At 38.5% G+C, this 22,283-nt stretch overlaps 1 protein-coding gene across 1 annotated transcript in view; it reads left to right on the top strand.

Annotated features, from left to right (window-relative positions):
* Positions 1 to 1,255: 1,255 nt before the first annotated feature.
* SEMA3A (semaphorin 3A) overlaps positions 1,256 to 22,283 on the top strand; it is a 168,601-nt gene continuing 147,573 nt past the window's right edge. Inside the window, exon 1 of the mRNA XM_052681030.1 lies at positions 1,256 to 1,548. Coding sequence (XP_052536990.1) covers positions 1,437 to 1,548 — 112 coding nt within the window. The 5' untranslated portion in view covers positions 1,256 to 1,436. The remainder of the gene's footprint in view (positions 1,549 to 22,283) is intronic.

The following is a 22,283-nucleotide window of genomic DNA, read 5'->3' as shown; positions in this document are numbered from 1 at the left end:
TTTCCAACTTTTCTGTCATTATTGCGTGAGGAATGCAATACATGACATGTATCAGTATAAGACACTGCTTTCAGATTTCATATTAAATCGACATTCAACTCAGAGTAGAAGATTTAATTAACCATCACTCACTGGAAGGGGTTGTTCAGATGTGTGGGAGCAGAGAGTTTCAGTTTGCTTACATGTTTGTATTTACAGCTCTCTAACATTTAGAAGACCTCTGGGGATTTGTATATCCTTTTGTTTAAACAAACAAAACTCTTTATCTGTCTTTATTGCATAAAAATATAAGGTTAAAATAATCAGAAATTTGAAGATTTGGAACACTTTTAAGAATGCTTCAGAGAATCCTCCAATGTAATTTATAAGCCCCTCTAGACCTGTGCATGTCTCGAACTGACTGCTGGAGTGGGCTTTGCGAGGAATTTCTTCTGCGGAACCGGAGTAGTGCGGGAGGTGGGGAGGGTGGGAGGGTTGGAGCAACCTTCCCTAACAAGGCTTTAAAAGCTTCAGTGGTAAAGTTATGCTGATGGAGTACTTCGTTACTTGTTTCTAGCTGGGAGCGACCCAAAGAGGATTATGTTTTGGGCAGGAGATGTTATTTATGTGGGTAGAAACATTGTGGTTTGCGTTGTGCTGTTGTTTTTCAAGGGGGACGAACACCTTTTAATTAGAAGCGTAAAATGAAATATTAACAATAAAAAAAAAAAAAAAAAGAAAAGAAAAGAAAACCTGGACGACGACATAAAATACCTCGTGAAATTTATAGCTCCTTGCTTTTCCCAAGCTCGCTGGAGGTTTCTGTTCCCTCCTCTCATCTCCGCCGCGATGTTTTTTGCTTTTTTTTTCCCTTTGCATGTGTGCTGTGACAGCAGGGAAGGGGGGTGGGGGGGGGGGGTCGAGCTTCCCTGCGCTCCTATTGTCAGCCGCTCCTGGGAGCGCGGGGAGAGCCGGTGTGCCCCGCGCCTCTCCCTCCATGTGCGCGGGGAGCGCGGGGCTTCCTCGGCGCCGCGCCCGCCCCTCCCGCCCGGGACCCGCCCGCCGCGCGGGGAGCGGGGCGCCCGCCAGCCCCGGCCCGGCCCGGCCCCGGCCCCGGCCCCTGCCCCCGGCCCGCGCCGCCGCCCGCCCGCCGCCGCCCGCATCATGCCGCCCCCCCGCCCGCACGCCACTCGCGCCCGGGGGCTGCCTCCTTTTCCGGCCCGCGGCGTGTGCGTGAGAGGGGCTTGAAGTTACCCCGGAGGCGGCGGAGGAGAGGCGCGGGTCCGGGGCGGCTGTTGGCGGCGGCGGGGCGCGGCGGGGCGCGGCGGGGCGCGGAGCCCACCCCCATCACCTGTTACCTCCGCTCCCCAGGTTGCCTGAAGTTCCCCGGCGGCGCCCGGCAGGACGGGGAGCGCCGCGGCTCCGGCTCGCAGGGACCCTACAGTGGCTGCTGCAGCATGGGCTGGCTCAGGGGGATTGCCTTGCTTTCCTTGGGAGTATTATTAGCAGGAAGAGTGAACTGCCAGCATGTGAAGAATAACGTGCCAAGACTCAAATTATCCTATAAAGGTAAGTCTGTTGTTCTCTCTTATTCTCGGATTCCCGCTCCTCCTTGCCCGGTCACCCTCCCCCCCCCCCCCAACCTCCCGCCCGCTCCTCACCTTCCTCCCGTCTTTCCCTTATCTCTGGAAGGGGAAACTGTTGTATGGAGAAATTTCTGAGAAAACACTTAAAAAAAACACTCCGTGCTCCTGTACCCCGCAGTTTGAGCACAAAGAGTTAGTTGCGTTTGCAGACAGGGGCTGGGGATCGTGCTGATCCACGAAGAGTGTTTTCTGCCTTCTGCTATTCCATCGGACTTTACTCTTTAAAACGATGAGCCTGGCCACTCCGCTCATCCCTCGTTCTGGGCACGGAGTGCAGCCCCGGTACAGATCTCTTTCAGGCAGCGTGGAATAGATGAAGCTTTATATTTCCCCTTTTTAGGCATGAAATGGTTAATTTTCAAGTCATGAATATTCAGTCTGTAAAAATCTGACAATCAGATGCCTAACATAAGCAGTAGATGGTGGGTTTGCCAAGAAACTATAAACTGAAAGGAGCAGATCAGTCCAGAACAGGGGGAAAGGACTGTTATGCACTGGAAAGCACTGCCTGTGGATGTTGAGTGCAGCGCGATTTATTTGATCTGAGGTTGTGTTTGGTGTAGTCTGATGCGTTTCATTAAAGATCACAGGGAAGGTGTAACTGAAGAAAGAGCTCTGAGATTACGTTTATGTGGAAATTGTGTAATACCACTCACGCTGCAATTGTCAGTAATTAACTTTTGTACCATATTGCTAGCATTAAGAGAGGGCTCTGAAGTAGGCAGATTCTTTTCTTCACCAGAGTAGTTCCTCTGTAAGTACATTTTCAGGAGAATGCACAAAATCCGAAGAATATGTAACTGGGAAAGAAGACTGAGATGTAGGGGCTGTAGAGCATTGTTATTAAAAGTGTGTGTGTGTGTGTGTGCATTTTTCTCAGTAAAGCTGCTTTCTCATAATTCTCAGATTATTGGAGGTTGGGAGAAGGAGCAGCAGCTCTGATTCTGAGGGAAGGGAGGAAAAGTATCACACTACAGTGGAAAAGAGAACATGTGTGTGCACGCCTGGTCAGAGATGTCAATCCCAGTTTACAGTATAGTGGCAATACATCTCTTGCCAGTAGAAACACATTTCCTATTTTTTTTTTCTTTTCATTTTTTTGCATGCTGCAAATGAGAGGGGGAAAGTCCTCTCTGATATGAGGCAGATGTCATTTTAAAGCTCCAGTTAAAAAAAAAAAAAAAAAAAGAAAGAAAGGAAAAAAAGATATTAACACCTGCAAAACTTGGATGCATTGTATGCAGTAAATACATGTGCAGAATTTTATTAAAGAATACTCATATGCATATTTGTGTGTGTTTAAACATGAAAGGATTTATGTGAAAAGAAGAGTTAAAGGGGTTCAGAATGTATTTGTTTAGTTTTCATGAGAGAAGCCATTTCTATTTTACACAAAATTGAATATTATGAATAATGTAGACTGAAGAAAGCTTCTACCATAACTACATGTCCAACAAAAATCATTAAAAACCTCTTAATTGATTCCAAACTTTCACAATCATGCCTAAACGAAGATTAGTCCATGGAAGCATTAATCCTATAAAAATATCCTGTAAAGGGGTTTAATGGCTAATTAATTATTGTTTATTATTTTTCACCCTTTTAATGTTTATTGACGGATCAGGTCTGCTCCCCCCACTTGCACAGGCTGATCTTAGAAACCAAAGGATGGCCTAATCTGGTTGGCAGTGGTTTTTTATTCCGATGCTACTGTATCCATATGCACTTTAGCAACGTTTTGCTACTCCATTGATTGGTTGCTTTCCAGTTTGAGCCTTGCTGGGCAAAAAGGTCTAATTCTTATTTTGTGAGTATATCAGACACTAAATTTTGATACAAAGCCAGTCCTATATGCACACAACAGGAAACAGAAAGAAGCATTGACACTGTTTTTGTAACTGCTGGGTCGCTGTAAAAAGATAATGAGTTCAAATGCTAAGCAACCCTGCTTCCTCCCTAGCAAAGAAAGTAAACACATGTTTAATTCAAAGCAAGTTAAAGTTAAGTCTGAAGACTTACAGGAATTCTCACTCTGGCCTTTGATTCATATGTGTACTTAATCACATATTTGACTTAAAACATGTGTAACCCTAAAAATCAAATGAGACCACTCACATGCTTAACGTTAAGTACCAGTGTAAATGCTTGGCCAGGTCAAGAGGAGCGTGTTGCATGTGCTGCTGCATTGATCCCTCAGAATAGGGATATCATTATTAGCCAGGGGAAACTAAGCCTTATCAGCTGGTGCTTTTCAAGACAAATTTTCCTTCCAGCCTAGTGCACAGATAAATGTTAACACTTTGGCTAGGAACAGCTTGGAGAGCTGTAGGTATTGAAAATATGTCTTTCAGGCACTCGCTAAATACCTAACATGCTAATATGCATCTCAGGTTATACCTCACTGTTGGGTGGTGCTACATGATTTATCTCTATCCAAACTCCTTGCCATTAGGATAAGAAACTCCCCAGTCACTGATCAGTTCTGCCTCTCTTTAAAGAACTGTGGTTGAGTAAAATAAGACTTATGATATTAAAAAGAATAGGTGGGGTGTAAAGTACAAGCCAACTGACTTCTCTTTTCAGTGGCTGTCATTGTTCTTTAACATGCATGCTTGTTGTTTTTTTTTTATTATTATTATCTAAACAAATACCTTGGAGCTAATTGTCGGTGCTTTACTTCAAAAGAAAAGCAAGGATACATTTTAACGTCTTGTTTTTCTCGACTTCTGGATGTCAAACATGGTTAAAAAGCTCAGGCATTTGCTTTAAAAGTTAGTGAAATGAGTCATGAAGGGTTAAAGCCCTGCCAGCCCTGATTTCCTATGGTCACTTGTTTTCAAAGGTCCAGCATTAGCTCTGCCATTTCCCAGGTTGCTGGACAGAAGTTTTGGTGAACTCCCATTTTTGCTTCCTCTTAACTTCTTGTCACTCAAGTCTTGTAGCAGATTTAGAAGCATCCTACAGGGCACACTGCAGATAGGAAGGGGAAGGGAAGGTGTGTAAATGCATATATTAAGGCCATGTCCGTGGCCTGAAAAGGTTCTTTCTGTTTATTGTAAAACAGAACTCTGGTTATTTGGCTTACATCACCTTGATTTTGAGGTGTATTAAAGGAAGAAAATTTGAGGAGAGCATTGGGGAAATCCTTGTTCAGCTCAGGTCTGTGGAGAAACTGAACTCCTGTTCATTAGCTCCAAGCATTTTCCTCTCAGTGCATGGATTGGGAAGGTTTTACAAGGATGATATCTATCTCCTTATTTCACTCAAAGAGAATTAATATGATTAAGGGCCTGATCCAAAGCTCACTGAAGTTGGTAAGTTCTAGATCATAGCCAAACAGCTACAAAACTGAAAGCTCAGCTGAGCCCCTCAACTTCAGAGTTCCTCTATATGTGTCCTTCAAAGATTTTGTGTCCTTATTGTAGAGTTAACAAGAAGCGCTATTGTTGACATGCCAAATGTAATGGAATCTTTCCTTAAAAATGTGATGGCTTTTTGTTGTTGTTTTTTTAATTGAACGGGCTTGACTCTCAACACGGCTGTAAGTCTCTATGCTGTGTCACCAGGTCACAGATTGTGTTCGGGAAACTTCTACTGAACAGAGAGTTATCAGAAAGATGGTGACCAAGCTGAGTGTGCAAAGTTTAAAACAATAAATACAGCCTTAACTCCAGATGGATTTTTTTGCATCGTTCATTGTTTCTTATTTTCTTTTGCTGTCCTCTGCATGGGGGGAGGTAATGTCACAAGCAGAGACAGAACCATTGACAGTAACACTTAAATATAAAAATATAAGTCCCAAAAAAGAGTTTCCATTAACAGTTCCCTGACTTACAGATTTTTCCTAAAGCAGCCCCAATTTCTCCACGAGTAAAACTTGTGAACCCAACTTTCTCAAATCCATCTGTTGCATCCTATTTTTCTGCTGAAAATTACTAAATGCTGTAAGTATGTTTTGTAAGAGTACATGTGTGGTTCTTCTTTGTTATTGTTGCTCAATTGGATACATATTACTTGAGAACAAATAAGTGGAAAAGCATTGCACACAGATTTAGCTCTATTAGTCCCTGGCTCAATTTCAAGTCATATTAAAAATAAGTGTTTTGTTTAAAATTGGAGTGATAGTAAGAGCTGCTCCGTCCTTGACATGCAGTTGATTTACATCTTTATGTGATGGATTTTTATATGGATGAAATCCTGGCCACAGCGAGAGAAATGGCAAAGCTTCTGTCCAATTCAATCAGTGCAGCACATTGTGATGAGGGAGGAATGACACTGCTCTGAATTACCTGTATGTATGCTAGGGTAAATGTGATACTCGGTTTAGGTTACTGACCTAGTTGGGTTGTAGCTGATGACCTGCTGGTAGGTTTGATTGTGATTTTTCCTTTCAATCAAACTCAATTCAGTAACTCCATAAATATGGAGAAAGCAGGCCAGAGTGGGAGAAGGACAAGGGAGAGGAACCTCAGCCAGCACAGGCTTTCTTGAGCTGGGACCACTATTTAAGTTTGTCTCAGATTTCAAACTATCTCTTTAAAAAGCCTCATGCTTAAACTCAGAGATAAAAGCCTCTCTAACATGCTTGAAAAGGAGAAGAGCAGCCTAGATTTGGGAAGAAGACTGGGAAGGAAGGCAAGCGTGTAACGCCGTTAGGCTCATCACACTGCTCAGCTTCCACCACTCCTGCACAGGGTTTCTGCATTGCCTGGCATTCTGTGTCCTTACCATTATCTCAGTGCAGGCTGGAAGCAATGAAGACATCAGATGCAGCCATAGGTTTTGTCAGAATTTTTTTTTTCTTCTTTCCCCATAAATACTGAGTACTTAAACTCTGTGTGTTGCTCTACCTTGCCTTGCTTGAGTGGGGTCTTTATGAGACATGGGAACTGTTAGGAGAGACCATAGAACAACCCAAATGAATCTTGCCTGCCTCTGTCATGTCTCACATGCTGAATGTAGGGAAAAGCTGATAAAGAAAATGCCTGAGCTCAGATCTTGCCTATATAGGGAAATTTTCAGCTCACTAATTAGGGCCTGTAACGCACAGAGTAATTGGAACAAGGAGGGTGAAAACCTAGCCCAACATTTCACTTTGCATTTCCAACTTTCCCATTTAATTCCAGTGGAAAAAGTGGTTTCTGAATTACAGAGCCTGCCTTTTCTGAGAAGCTGAAGTTCTTATAATTCTTTGTGCTGCAGGGATTTCAAATGACTGAATTGTTCATGGCAGGTGCTGTACTGACAGCAGTGGACAGTCTGCTTTTTAGCTGTGTACAAGGTGTGCAGCACTTACCCCTGCTTTTTATTACAGCAGCTTTAAAACTCTTCTAGCAATCAATTTAAGCATCTGTATTTTCACTGAGTTCAATGGATCTGCTGATACATAAAGTGTTTCTAAAAATCTGCTTCTGTGCTTGAAGTCTTTCTGATCAGGTCTGAAATACCTACCTGTTTGTTTGCTTGCTTGCTTTTTTTTTTTTTTCTTTTCTTTCTTTTGTATGTATTCATTCCATAAAACTTAGCAGAGCAATATTTAAAATAAGAAACCCAGTCTTTGCAGGTTGCTACAATGTAAATGGATTATTTATGATAATCTCTTCTGAATATGCATCTACATATACAGAAAGAACTTACATGGAGCTCCATCCAAGAAGAAACCACTAAATGATTTGTATTTTCAGTTCCTTCTTTTTGCTTAGAAGTGTGTTTCAGGCTTTATTTAATGCATGGCTGTAATCTGATCCTTTTAATATGATTTAGGTTTGACTAATCACTGGTTCAGTGTACAACCTTTAATGCCCACAACTGATATTAAGGAGACATCATTTTATTTACTCCTGGGCCACAGGCTTTTTGTCTTACACACACCCAGAAGATAGCAATGGAAGCACAGGTAATACAGAGTTGTTCCAATATTTTGAACATTTTCTATATCAGTTGAAGCCTGGCTTGACCCTGAAGGAAAATCATATCTTTACCTGGGGCAGTGCCTGAGTGATGGAGAGGAAAACAAATCCTTCTGAGTGGTGTCAATGGTTGTGACATTTTCCAGTTGTTTGAAAGCTAAAAAGGATAAGGCTGTCTTCAGGCTCCCACACGTTCATTTTTTTTTAAGGAAATATGTGGCCCGTCAGTTCTATGTCAAAATTTTAAATGGAAGTTCTGTAGCTCATCCTGGTGCACTTGTTAATTAAGGTTACATGTGAAAGTTGCTGCTGGTGTTGTACTGGGGCTGGTGGGCGATTCAGCAAATTCCTTCCCTTGCAGGATTAAAGCTCCCTTCAGGAATGTCTGCAAGTTCACGGTCCTCCCACATAAAGCCTTCATATAGGTTAGCTGCTCTCTTGCAGTAACAGCTGTGGATGTTGAGAATAACTGCGGGGATCGTACATTTACTTGACTTTTCCTATTTTTTTCCAAATGGGACAGTGCACAAGAGAAAGGGATGGCCACAGCTGTTTAGAGCATCAAAAATCTTAAGAGTGCTGTAGCCTTTCTCCTGCACAGTAGGAGTTCTCTGCGGTATCTTTCTCTCTCTTTTTGACTGACTATGTCAGTCACATTAAGCTCTTGTTACTGTCAATGGGTGGAGAGGGAAACCTCCAGAGAGCTAATCTTAGGCTAGGCGCGCTGAATGAGACTTTAAGGGCGCACATCACTCTTCAGCGACTGGAAAGGAAATTAAGCTCCTTGTTCATTCATTTAGTTTTTTTTCTTACTCAGGAGGAGGATATCAAAAGAAGGTACCAGTTAAATACTGTGGAAGAATTTAGGCTGTGTCTTGATCTCAAAACAGCCAAATTTGAGAATGTGTCTCTGTCCAAATGAGCATTTAAAGCTGTTAAAAATCTGACTACCTACACCTACGTATGCCCTCAGTTTCTGATCTGGAGGTCACCTGCGATTCGATGTAAATTTGCATCAAACCTTCAGTCACAGAGAGAAATATACAGTACTACTAAATTCTTCATTGTTCTTAAAACAATTCCCTAACTTACATTTCCCGTGTCTCTCCTCCTTAATAAGCTTGTTCCAAATCCAATGACACATGCTGCAAGTGACTGTCTGGGGCTGCAGAGCTTTACTAATTTAATAGCTTAATCATTTAGAGCTTTCAATAAGCTGTCCCCTGACCAGTTCTACTACTTTCTGAAGGTTTTTAAACTTTAAATAAAAAAATTTTCAAGACCCAATTTTTTATAAGGTGGTTTGTACATAAATATGCAAATGTGCATGTACAATCTAAAGGGCAGGTGCCCGAACACTCAGTCTTCCCTTTTCAGTTGACCTATTTCATTACTGAGTGCAGGATGAAACCTAATTTAGGTTCATTTCTAAAAATTCTAAGTTTGACTTACACTTTTGGGGATTCTTTTCTCACCTTGGTGATTGCAAATTCTCCTTGAGCTGGACTCATCTACAGAAATCCGTGCAATGTGTGAGCATTACTTTGTGTCACATCTCATTTTAATCCTTTGCTGCTTGATAGCCAAACATGGCAAAGTCAAAAGTTTTTAACATTCTTCTAATGTTTTAAAATTGTTTGACACATGTTGGGCTGCTTGCTTATCTCTCCAGCTGAATGTTGCAGAAACATTAGAAGTGAGCAGTCAAATAAAATTCTCATCTCTTATAAATATTTTCGTGCAAAGTTGGATCTTGCAGGGAACAATTCGAGGAATGAAGTAGTTATTTGCTTTCAACTTGTGCAAGGAAGAAAAAGAAAATTCTCCTTTACTCTCCACTCTAATGAAGCAAAGCTCATGTTGGTTCTGACGGCCCCTCTTGGCTCCTTTTGAAATTCCAGCCTTGTGTGAGAAAAGGACACAAAAAAGCTCTGTGAGATAATTTAAAGGATTTAGAGCTGCCTTTCAAAGGGGAGGGGTTGGTGGCCTTTTCTAGAGGCAACAGAGGATAAATACAGCTCACAAGCATCCAAAAGAGCTGCAGAGAGTGCAGGATACAGCTTTCATCAGCAGCTGACACCGGAATAGCTATCCTTTGGTATACACAGATCTGACACCTGGCACGGAACATACTGAGGTCTCTTAAGATGAAGGAAAGATTCGAAGGTGTTAATGTTAGTTTTACTTCCTTTATGGATTTCCCAGTGCAACTTTACTACTTTTTACATAAACATGTAGTCTAAAATGGCTCTGACTCCTGGTAGAGCTCTTTTTTCAAACACAACAAAATTCATATCAGCAATGATGAGTGTTGGTCTGTAATACCTGTAGGTTAATCTGATCTCATCCCCATCATGCAAGTCAGTGTATACATCTCTGTTCTGCTAGCCCTATATGATAGGTATAACATTCTTTCAGTTAATGGGAAGGGCAGCAGAAATATCTTTTTGTGGATAACAGTAAGAAAATTTTATCTTCCAGATTACTTTCTCATCTTCTTCACTAATACAGCAAATGAACAGCGACATCAAGACTTCTTGTTTCAACTGCTTACGAAGAACAATATAAATGAATTTCTGAATTGCATAGTCCGGAAATCACTTTATTTTTAAATTGCTGCTCTTCCAAGATGTGTCAGAGACCATCAAGTGAGAGTAAATGTAAATTCAGACGTACAGGAAGGCATGTTAACATTTTAAAAGAACCCTTGTTTTCACTTATCTGAAATGTTCTAAACATTAACAAGACAGTATTTGAAGGATGTCGGTTGTGCAGTTATCAGTATGGTAACCCTTCCCCCACATTGCTGTTCAAAATATGAATCCTCAGTCATACATACTGTAGTCATAATAACTGATCTCAAAGAATTAGGCAAGCAAGATTTCATCTCATGAGAAAAGATTTAGAAATTTATAAAATTTGAAAGAATATTCCATATAACTCTTCTTAAAGGAATGTTTTGAAAGTAAAAATAAGAATGACTGTTGGACATTTTGGTTTTCTTTGCAGTCTCGAGTATAGAAAGCAAAATTTACATAAATTTATCATTCTAAACTTTTCAGATTTTCCCAGACCCTTTTTCCATCTGTGATGTTTTACTCCGTACAGGGAACAGTAGTCTACTGAGTATTTTACTTCCTTTTCTGACATCCCTTTTCAATTTTGCGTCTTTCATCATTCTTCTAACACCCATTGCAACTCTTTAGTGGACAACAGTCATGCAAATTAGGAAAGTTTTTTTAGCCTCATCCACAAGTGGAAGTTGGAGGTTAACAGAAACCCAACACCATGGCTGAAGGTACACAGGAAATCTGCACTGTAACAGGAATGAAAGAAAACACCATAAATGTGAAATCCTATTAATTCTTTGGCTCTTCTCTGTCAACTTCTTCACCTCAAAGTGATATTAAGTAATCTCATGAGGAATTGCTCAAGGTCAGAGACTTGCTGTGCTTATTCAGCGCTGTATCCACTCTCAGAATAATCTCATTAATGTATATATTCAAAATTCAGCCAGAACTTAGTTTTGATATATATACAAAGACCTTACAGGTATATTAAAGTCATTACAATATTATATTCACAAATCTGTTTGTTTATAACATGAAACAAGTGCCTTTTATCCAGAAAGGCCATACAAGTTAATGCAATTTAGATATTCTAGATGGTTCTATGTAGGATAACTTTACAATATTTTTTGGACTTTCTACCTTTATTTCACACTAAACACACTGTGAAGGTGATTGCAGATGGCTTCATCTGAAGAAAAGGAATCTTTATGTTTAGTCTTTGCAATTCTGTCTACAGAAGTATGTGAGAGCTTGCAAGAACCTGGCCCAGTTCTTTAAGTTTAAACTAGACCTCTCCTTTTTACTTTTGTAACCATAGCAGAAAATCAACTTGAAAAACAAAGAGAGAGTAAGATAATGTGTTTTTTGTGTGTGTGTGCTTATCAGACAAAACTAAAAACCTTTAGACACTTCCCTTTCCACTCAGTCTGAACATATCTTAACAGAGGTGTCTAATACTCCTCTGCCCTTACATGTATATGTGCTTACCAAGAGATTCTGAACTCTAAACTTCTTTTTCTTTCCATACACAGTCCTTTTTATCACTCTCCATGCCCCATGCTTTCCAGCCATCTAGAAGTGCATCCCTTCTCTGTCACTGGGGAAATATTTGCTAATCAGCTCAGTCAGATATAATTGCCTGTCATTTGTGACTCGCTCATTGGAAAACTATAGCCTAACAGCCTTAGTTCAAATCTCATAATGAGGATTAACTGCTATAATAAATTCAGAAATGGAATTGTGCATCTCCATAAGATTCCTAAAATAAATAAGAGATTGCCTGTTCCCTCTGTCAGCCTGGCCTCTGTGAAGATAAAATTGGTTGTTTGTACATTCCACGTATCTTGTATGGGACATGTAAATTTTATCATTAGTGAACAAACACAAGGAATTTCTTTGCTTTGCTTTTATGCTTTCTCATGCCACTTACATGATGTCATGGTTGCTTTGAATAACATTCTTCTTCTACAATACAATACCGATTTTCATGCTATTAATTAAGAAATACAGAAGAGACACATACATGGTTTTGGTGAGGCAAAGTTCTGTAGTTTGACTTGTTAGACTAAGATATCTTATGAAAGCATATTTTTTGTGTTGGTTTGGTGATGCTAGAAAAGTTAAATTCAATTCTGGAGGCTGCCATTCAGATCATCAGAAACCAACACAAAAGATTCAGTTTACTGAAGTAAAGAAACTTTTGCATTTGCCTTCTCATTATCAAATCTCATGTGTACTATTAATCTATATTAGAAATCTTAAGCTATTAGCAATTATCCTCATGTAAATCAAATATAACTTCATTAAATGATTGTGTCTGCAGTGGTGCAAGAGAGAAGGGAATTAGACCACTGATACTGCTAATTGACATTGCTCCAAAGAGAATGAGGACAAGACTGAGCAACACACCTTCCATATTTTAACATGATTTGCATAGATGAGTCTATAAGCAACTTTTTAAAGGACATTTCTCATAATTGCCATTCTCTTAAAACTGTTTTCTGTCAGTGTGTAGGAATATGACAAATGCTGAATTTCGTTTCACTGGAGGTTCACCACCATTACTATGCATACAAACTATTTTACCTTATGCCAGACATATGGTAGTGATCAATGTATGTAAATTGTATGAGGAGAAGTGAAATATGACTTTTTAGGCTAGGAAGCATGTACTTGTTTCTGGTTATAAGACACTGGAACTTTAATTCTTATAACAAATTTTCTTCGAAAATAAAAGCTAGTGAGCAGGAAGAGTAGCAATAATTTTTGATAATCACCATGAAGGGACAATACTGTCCTGAGCAGAGCAACTCAGTTAGACTCTTTGGACATCAGGATTTAGCAGAGAATTGCTTGCATATGCCAGTCAAAAGATGAGCCTGTGGTGTGCAGAGATGAAGAGATGAGCTGCTATGGGTCCGCTTTTTAGTGAGTCCATACCATGGGCTCAGCAGCACAAATCAAGTTTTTCCAAACATAATGTTTTAACAGAAAGGTATATTCTGTTCACTTTCATCCCTAGACATCATGTTCGTGCATGCATCATGCATCCATCATGAAATTCAACCTATTCTAAAAAGTCAGGTTTTCTTGAGAGTTTGAGTTGTTTTGTTGGATACTGACTGATGGAGAAAAAAAACACATAGCTTAAATCAGTTCTGCCTTTCAAATACTTTTCAAAATTGCTCTCTCTCAGCCCATCCTTGAGAAACTGATTCTAATTTTGTGACGAAAATGCATTCACTTTGTACTCAAGTTTTTTTTTTTTTTTTTTTTTTTGTTCTCGTTTCTTTTTCTTCTTTTTTTTTTTTTCTTTTTTTTTTTTTTCTTTTTTTTTCTATTTCATATTCAGTATTGCAGAGCAGGAAACTAATCTAGAGTCTGACAGGCCTTTATTCTAAGGTATTGTCATATTCTTCAATCTGAACTGAAAATGGACAGATCACTGGCTTTCATAAATGTGCTGAGAAGCTGTCAAAGCTCTTATTTGCATGTGAATGGTCAGCCGAGATATGAAGAGAGATATGTAAATAATTCTGCAGCTAGCTCCTGACAAAGATTGTTGCATTTCAAAGTGCTGTGAAAAGCAGTACCATAAAACTTTAGCCTATTCACAGGTATGGAAACTCCCATGCCTTAAATAGATTTATTGTAATGATGACCATTTGGGGAAAAGTGAATCTTACAAAGCAAGATCAAGTCTTCCACAACTATACATTTTCTGCTTCTTTTAATATTAAAAAAAAAAAAACAAAAAAAAAACCTTTTCTTAAACCTTAAACCTTCTCTTCCTCCCCAAGGAGGGGGGGGGTAGGAATAGAAAGAAATAATAAAGAAAGAACAAGACCTGAGAGGTAAGCAGACATAGACCTTCACTGAAGAACCAGAGGAAGGAATGGAAGGAACGTAAAGGATATGAGTATTATTCTGAATCGTGTCTGTTAGTGCCTATTCCAAGAGACATTCAAAATAATTCATTATTTGAATCTGGTTTACAAACCACTCAGCGTTTCACTATTCTCCACTGTTGCACTTCAATATGTGTTTAACTGGGTAGGATAGGTACATGGTTTAGTTTAATGCTAAACATATCCTTCAAAAGGTGCAGTTCTTCATGCATGCAGTGGAGCAAAATAAATGAAAATAAGACAGTAGAACAAGGAACATGGAGTAAAGTAAAAATCTTAATAGGCTCTGTGCCAGACAGTTTTCTATATGTTTTATTGTACTTTGTGTCTGCATAGAATTGGCATGTGTATATATGGAGAGAGAAAGATTTACTAAGCCTTTCATGCCTGAAACAGCTCCAAAAAGTGTGATTAGGCAGGCACAAATGGTTCCAAAGTAAAGTTCACCTCAGAAAGTGCTGTCAATTATGTACCTACCTGTTAATCATGAGATAACGTGGGACTGTTGCTGTAGTTTACCGAGCAATAATCATTTTCCTTGATATTATTTTGTAGTTTCCATCTACTTACCTCAAAATGCCATGATGTGTTTCATTCCAGCTCCATAATTCAGTAAATAGTTCATGTCACCCCTGTTATCATTTATAGCACACATTTTCTTTCTCAAAAAGATTCTGTGCACTAATTTGATCTGGTTAAATTATGCTGAAAAGGATTCACAGAAACAAAGTTAAATGCAATTTCATTCACTGAATTTAGAAAGGGCAATTATTCAAAGGCTCTGGGATTTGCTAAATCACACTAATATTCCTGTAACAAAATGTGATTTGTCTGAGTATTTATGAGAAGATTAAAAATGAAAATAAAAGAACTGATGTTACAAACTCCTACTCACACGAGTAGTGCAGCTGATTTTAATATACATGGCACTCTGGTGTGAAGTGCCCTTTTGGGAGGCTCTGTACGTTCTTCTTCACATGTGGAATAATAATCCATAAAAAAACAAGCAATTATTTGGAACACTTGAAACTGTTGAGCTTTGCCCAGTTAATGGGAAGAAATGAGGCAAACGCTATTCAAAATGTTGTTTTGTTTCCAAATTAAATAGTTTTTATCCAGTAACAGTCTCTCTTGATTCTACTTATGCCATAAGATCCACACTGCTCTAAAATACCACAAGAAGAGCATTCTTTGCCTTGTGTTTTGGAGCATCCTCATGTTGAGCGGGACACAAAAATGTCAAGTGAAGTCTCCACAGCAACTCTGGCTCAGCCTGGTGGATCTTTGAGTCATTTTTAGGATATGTATAAATGTCAATTAATTATTTTTTTTTTTTTTTAAATGTCAAAGCAAGTTTAAACTTAGTTTGTGAGCAGTGGAGTACATTGTGTCTTACTTTATCTCAGTTTTCCCTTCTAAAGGCCTTTCATTTCAAATATTCTATGTACAATTCTGTGTACATAACATAGAGCACAAATTAGATACAAGTCAACCTTGAAGCTGTTCTACTGATTTTAGCACAGTAACTTTAGATAAGTAATACTTAAGTCTTGCAATAGATTTTCCATAATGAAGTCGTTCTATTTCAGTAACCATTCCCATATCTTTCTGAAGAGGTCACAGTCTTGTGGAAACTTTTGTCTGTTACTGGAGCATTGCTTACTCACTATAGCTATAGCTTGAGGCACTTTGAGTGAAAGTTGCTTCTGCCTTCTCACATGAGCTCATATGAAAGGACCCAAGAGCTCTTCTCCACAGTGGAAGACTCCAGAGCTGCTTTCCTGCCACTCTAAATAGCTGCTAACACTAGCGGATGGGTGAGGAATCCCTGCTCATTTTCAAACGTCAGTCTGACAAAGTGGGCCTGCAAGCAACGGCCATGTGCTCCCTCACTCCAGACGTATTTTCAGAGGTCCCTTGGAACACTTTTCAAAAGAGTAAGAGCAATATCAACTCTTAGATTTATCAGATGTATTTTACAGTGAGGGTGATGAGGCACTGGAACAGGTTGCCCGGAGACATGGTGGATGCCCTGTCCTGGAGATATTCAAGGCGAGGCTGAATCGGGCCCTGGGCAACCTGATCTAGCTGTGCATGTCCCTGTTCATTGCAGGAGAATTGAACTAAATGACCTTTAAAGGCCCCTTCCAACTCTAAGGATCCCGTGATTCTATGATTCTATTCATTTACGGAGACATTTCTATTACCAAAAAAATTATTGTGGCCTATGTGATCACATCTTAAGAAAATGCAGAAAGTCTCAAATGCAGTAGAGTGTGGTGGAACAGTAACATTTTTCATGTTTTGTAACAGATATACATTTAAAGAAGGAAATAAAAAGAATGCTTTCTATTAAAAATAGGAGTGGAAACAATTTGTGGCATAAAATCCAATTAGAAAAACATTTACTTTACTGATCTCTGGTGGAGGTGGCTATGAAGCCTTTCGCTAGGCTGGAATGGCACATCAATTTCATTAGGGTTGTTACTTAAACTGCATCAACAATCAGTACAACCCACAGAGTATTTCCCTAGTTAACAGGTACGTGCTGCTGTGGAACAGCGGCGTCCTAACACTTCAGTAGTGCTAGCTGATATTAGAAGGTAGAAAATGCATTATATAGTAATATATACACAAAAGATTTGTATCTGTCAAGGAGATCACTTACTGTAAGAAAGTCTATGATCCTGTTCACTTGATAAATAGAGGATGTGCAGGCATCAGACGTGTGTAACATTGCCAGCCAGCAGCAGGGTATGTGGAATATACATGCAACATGAAATACTCCTTCACTTGCCTTGCTGTACTGAAATCAGAATTTTTTTCCCACCCAACTGTTTGTTCCAATGGGGTATGCGGCATATCTGAGTTTAGTCTATCCCTCTGCTGAACTAAGGGAACAAACTTTCTAAAGTCTGTGAATTCTGAGTGTGTCTTTAGGTGCATGTATGCATTTACCTACATAACATACACAAACATAAAGATATTTACATAACCATGCTTGGGCCAGATTCATAAATAATGCAAAATTACACCACACCCTGCTGCAAGTTATTTTTAGCACTTCCTCAATGTGAATGTCTAATTCAACATTACGTTTCAAAATAATGAATGATGTGTTTTATGTTTCACTGCATATAAACATTTTCATTGCATAGTAGATGATTTAAGTGTGAAAGGTCTTGCATTCCTAAAGCTGCTACAGAATGTGGGTGGGAGGTGGATCTTTTCTCCTTTGCTCATACCAGGAAACAAAGAGTATTAGTATTTGTCATGAAGTTTCATCAAGACAGTGTTAACATTACTGGAAGATACACGTGTACGCTGTGGAGAGTGACAGCTTGATTACAGTAAAAACATCAGGTGCTCTGAAAACCAGGACATTGGCTATAGTATTTATAAAGGGTGTTAGCAGTGCTGGTATTGAAACTACCTGATCATGAGCCTTCTACAGCCATCAGTGAGGCCAGATATAAAGGAGATCAATTGTCACTTGAAAAAAAAAAAAAAAAATTCTTCAGGTGTAACTTGAGAGCTATTAGGAACTATGTCTTCTCTCATCCTCTTTCTTTAATCATCCACAGCTGGTCATCAGTAGTCACTGCATGGTACTGGTTTTTGGTCTGGCTGGATATTGCTGTTGTAATGTTCCACTTCCAAGACCAGCCTGGAAATTTCTCCACCAGTGTCAAGATTTATATACAGTTCTGTCTCCAGGAATAAGATGATCCCCAGATATACCTGCTAAGGAACAGCAAAACTCAGCCAGTAAGAAATGAAATGACCATAAAGAAAGATTATTTCTTTTCTTGCAGTCTCCCTATGTTTTAAACTGGAAGCAGAGTGGAATTCTATCCTTACATGCATTAAAAAAAAAAAAAATAACAGAGCTGTTTCTAACAAAAACATTACTCATGCTTGTATCATAGCCTTAACTTTACATTTATTGGCATAAAGGCTAACTTATAAAGCTATGTGGATGTTTGCCATATGCAAATCCATCCATCCATAAATCAGTGTACAGACTGGAGACTGCACAGCTGAAGCGACTGTAATGGTAAATGAAACCTTTCACCACCAGGTCAAATGCAGTTCAGCATATGTAGTAAATGAAAAGCACTATCATACAGGAATTGATTTGTGGTGTGTGTGAAATGAGTGAGTGACCAGTTCATGCTGCTTCATTCACCACTACAACTGGCACTCCAGGTTTGAACTGGCACGTAAGAGCTGAGCTGCAACAGCAAAGTGCTGAAGCAACCTGGCTGATGGTTGCTCTCTCTAAGTCATGCATAAATAGAGAATTTGCCTTGTGGGACTGTCTGGTAGTGTATTACAAAGATTAAGCAGGCGTTTTCCATCAAAATGAATTGTCAATGAAAAAGGAAGTTTCCATTTAATCAAAATTTTCCACCAGCTCTATCCAAATGAAAACATACTTTGGATCATTGCACTGCTCTACGGCACATGATTTTGCACTCATCTGACACTAAACTGTGTGTGAACAGGGTTACAGCAAAGTTTATAAGAACTTCATGTGGTTTAGGTGTTTGCTTTCCCATCTTTTTCTGCACGAGACCAAAACTCCTGTTAAAATCTTTGACAGTATCTCAGAAAACAGCATAAGCATTATATGATGGCAGCACAGCTTAAGACATCAACACAGCTTAAGACATACAGTCTAGCCTTGTATCTTGACCAACTGGTAAGAATCAACGATGAGTTGTTTATATAGATTAGAATCAGAAGATGCCATGCAAGACTCAGAAAAATTTCAAGATTTCTCAGTTTGAGGATATGACTTGGCCATATCTGGGCTGTTTTTTCCCTGTTAGAGCCTAAGAAAGTTAATCACCCAGACCAGAACAGACAGGTGAAATGATCAAAACAAAAAGCTGTACATTCCTGCATGTCATTTTTTTTCTAGATTGTCACTCTGTGAAAAGTTCAGCTTTTTGACTGTTTGTCTTAATTTTAAAACAGCTGTTGGAATATTGTAATTTCCCTTGAGGCAAAAAAGTTCTTCAGCTGTACTTATTCCTGCTATGAAGCTATATAGTCCCAGAAAAGCAGTGCTTCATGAAGCTCCTGTGTGAGTTGTGAAGCTCCAAACCATCCTGACCATTACAGCTAAGTGTTAATGTCAAAACATAGTCCTCAGTATTCACTGCAACAAAAATAGCATTAAAAATGTATTTAATTTTTAATAGCATTTAATACATGAATTAGAGAAAAAATATTGTTATTTGTTACAATATGTTGAATAGAACTATTATGTAAATAAGTTCTAAATTATTTGGTCTGTATATTTCATTATTCATTATCCTTCCTTCATAGAAAGCAGATGAGGTGCCTGCTATATTGGATAAAATAAGATTATACCACAGTTGAGAGCTATTGCTCAATTTTTTTAAGAATAAAGCATTTAAGATTTTGATAGGTTAAGATGTGCGTTTGCCTTCACGCTTCAAGGGCATTAATAACGTCAGGAAGACTGTGGCTAAAACAGATAGTCTTCAATTTCATGTTCTAACACAAACTTTCTGTGAGACCTCAGATAATACTTCTGTGCCTTGGCTTCCAGTGTATTCTTACGCATTTGTTTTATTTTCCAGAGATAGTGAATATTTCTCAAAGGCAAGATTTATGCGTAATGGGATTTTACCTGGGCTTTTCAGAAGAAGTGGTATAACTGATAAATAATACAAGTATTTAGTTCAAGGCTCAACCAAATGCCTAAGTACTGAAACAAAAAGCCTTACTCTTCTTTATTTTTACTCTAGTAAGAAAGCAGTAGAAAAGAGACTTATATATATATGAAAAGAAATGATGAGCAATTCCTTAACAGTATATACAGATTGATTTCACACACTCAGGTTTAGTCATTCGAAAAGTACCTTCCTGACTGCCTTGCTTTTGCAGCTGAGAAGTGAAATGGAATTTGGAAGACTGTTCATTTTAGACAGTTAAAAAAGGCATTGTTAGTTTAAAAAGTCACTTTTATAGCTTACCCTTGTTCTAAAAGATTATTTTCATGATTATTTCCCATCATGCATTCAAAAGTTGAGAATTTGTGTTTTCCAAATTTCTCCTTTGCATCAAGCAATGCTCTGTATGTGAAGGCTGAAAAAATTTTCAAGTTTGCTACATTAATTCATTTCAGTATGAAAAGACAGTTTTGTTTTACAAAAATGCTGTTGAGGAGATGCAATTTCATTTTCATTCTGATTGATGCTGAAATGCTCTGTGCATTCTCTTGTTTCTTTCTTCCTTTCTTCTTTTCTTTTTTTTCTCTCTCTCTACATATACATGTATATAATCTGTGGTTTCAGGTGCAGTTTGTTATACTAGTCAGCTGGAATATTCTAGATTATCAGGGGACTTCCAGGTGTCATGCAAGAAGAATGACTGTTTTCCAAAACAAGCTGTGCAGTCCCCTAGGCTCTGGCATAGATGAATATATGAGCGTTATTAAGCACAGAAAACATTTCTGAAAAGTTAATCCCATGTTGTGTTTGAATGTTAAGGAAATCATGTACTCATTCTGAGGGGTTTAACCTTTCTTCAGAAGGTAAGTCTGGAACAAAAGTCCATATTTACAAAAGGTTTTCTTTGTTTTCCATAAGGAATACAATAAAAAAAAAGAATTTCTCCTTTGCTAGAATTGCTGTTTCCTTGATGTAAGTACTCATTATCACTGTTGATTTACTCAAATACTGGTTATTACAGTAATAATAAGTGACAAGCTCTGTGTTATTTTGAAATAACACACATTATGGTTCACATCATGTCTTCAGAGACTCAAGTAATGTGTTATTTCATATTGACAAATGCTCCAAAGTGTTTGCTCTTATGAATAAAGATTTCTGCATGTAAATTGACTTTGAAGTGCACACTGTGCAACAGCATTTGGATGTTGGGCTTCACCACATTAATCCTTAACCTCTGTCACCTTCTGCTAGTATTACTACTTTCCATACTCTGGCACTTTTTCAAAGCTAACTGGAAGACACCAGTGGACTTGATTAGTCCTTTAAACTAGTTGTTCCTGATTGTGAGATTCTGGATAAATTCTTATCCTTAGTATCACTTTATGAAGGTGTAATCTGAAGCCTATTAAATTAAATGTCTTCCAATTTATTTAAGTTGCATATAAATTAGGTCATAGTCTCTGGTTATAGATGATGTTACAACATTATTTCTCTTCTCAAGCTCAATTCCAACAGCTGGCATTACGTGGAAAGGCAGGGCAAAGTACAGTGTTATTTGCCTGAAATTTCTGACAAAATAATTTAAGTGGTATGTCAATGGCACTGAATCTTGCTATGCAAATTAGAAATTGCTTTAACCTGCAGAACTGTTAAGGTTAAAGAACCAATTTTTTTTCACAGGCACCTACCAGCTTAAAATATTTCTTACAGTCATTGATTTGATCCTTTGAAACCATACTGTAACATATGTGTTACTGAAAATTAAGAATGCTAACAGAAAGTAACATAGGACCTGATGTCACACAGGCTATTCTGGGCCTCAAGGGAGCTGCATTGTGTTCTGTTAGACTGCTCAGGTTCTGGAAAAGTCTTCTGGGATGGATAAATCCATGTCCAAGCATGCCCAATGGAGCCAATTCCATAATGCTGACAGTGAATTTGCTCTCATAAAAGAAATATCTAAGACTGTTTTGCTGCAAAATCCAGGGGGAAAAAATGGAAAAAAAGAAAAAAAAAAAAGAATATGAATTAAATCATCTGAACATCTTTTCCAGTTCCAGTGAATTTTACCTCCTACATAACATTTCCAATATAGAAAGTATTTCAAGAGGAAAATCTCACATGGATTAATGTTTATTGGTTGCCAAGGCAATAGTTTGGAGACCTCTCCAGCACAAAACAGACATCATAAGCAGAAGTAGGTTAGTATAAGGAGAAAATGTATAGACGATATGGAAGAAAATGTTCCAAGTGTTTGTTGGGGAAAAAAAAACAAAACCATTTTATTTTTCAGGAATAAAAATAAGTAGCTCTAGCAGCTGAGATTGACAGCTGAGAAAAAAAAAAACAAAAAAAAACACAATTGAAATTTAAAGAAATAAAATAAGTGCTGGGAAATTCTGTATTTATTTCTGTTCAGAGAATGCCATCGTTAAACTTTTTGTAATCATAAGAGAGTACCAGTATATTGGGCTTTTCCAAACCAAACACAACTGTGGATCTAAACAGAAGAAAGCATTTAAAACAACATTCACTTTGAATTATTTCAAGCCTAACACCT

Source organism: Tympanuchus pallidicinctus, unplaced genomic scaffold, assembly GCF_026119805.1.
Source record: "Tympanuchus pallidicinctus isolate F22 unplaced genomic scaffold, pur_lepc_1.0 scaffold19, whole genome shotgun sequence".
Classification (NCBI taxonomy): domain Eukaryota; kingdom Metazoa; phylum Chordata; class Aves; order Galliformes; family Phasianidae; genus Tympanuchus; species Tympanuchus pallidicinctus.
The sequence above is the reverse complement of the archived record's forward strand: the minus strand, read 5'-3'. Positions and strand labels throughout refer to the sequence as shown.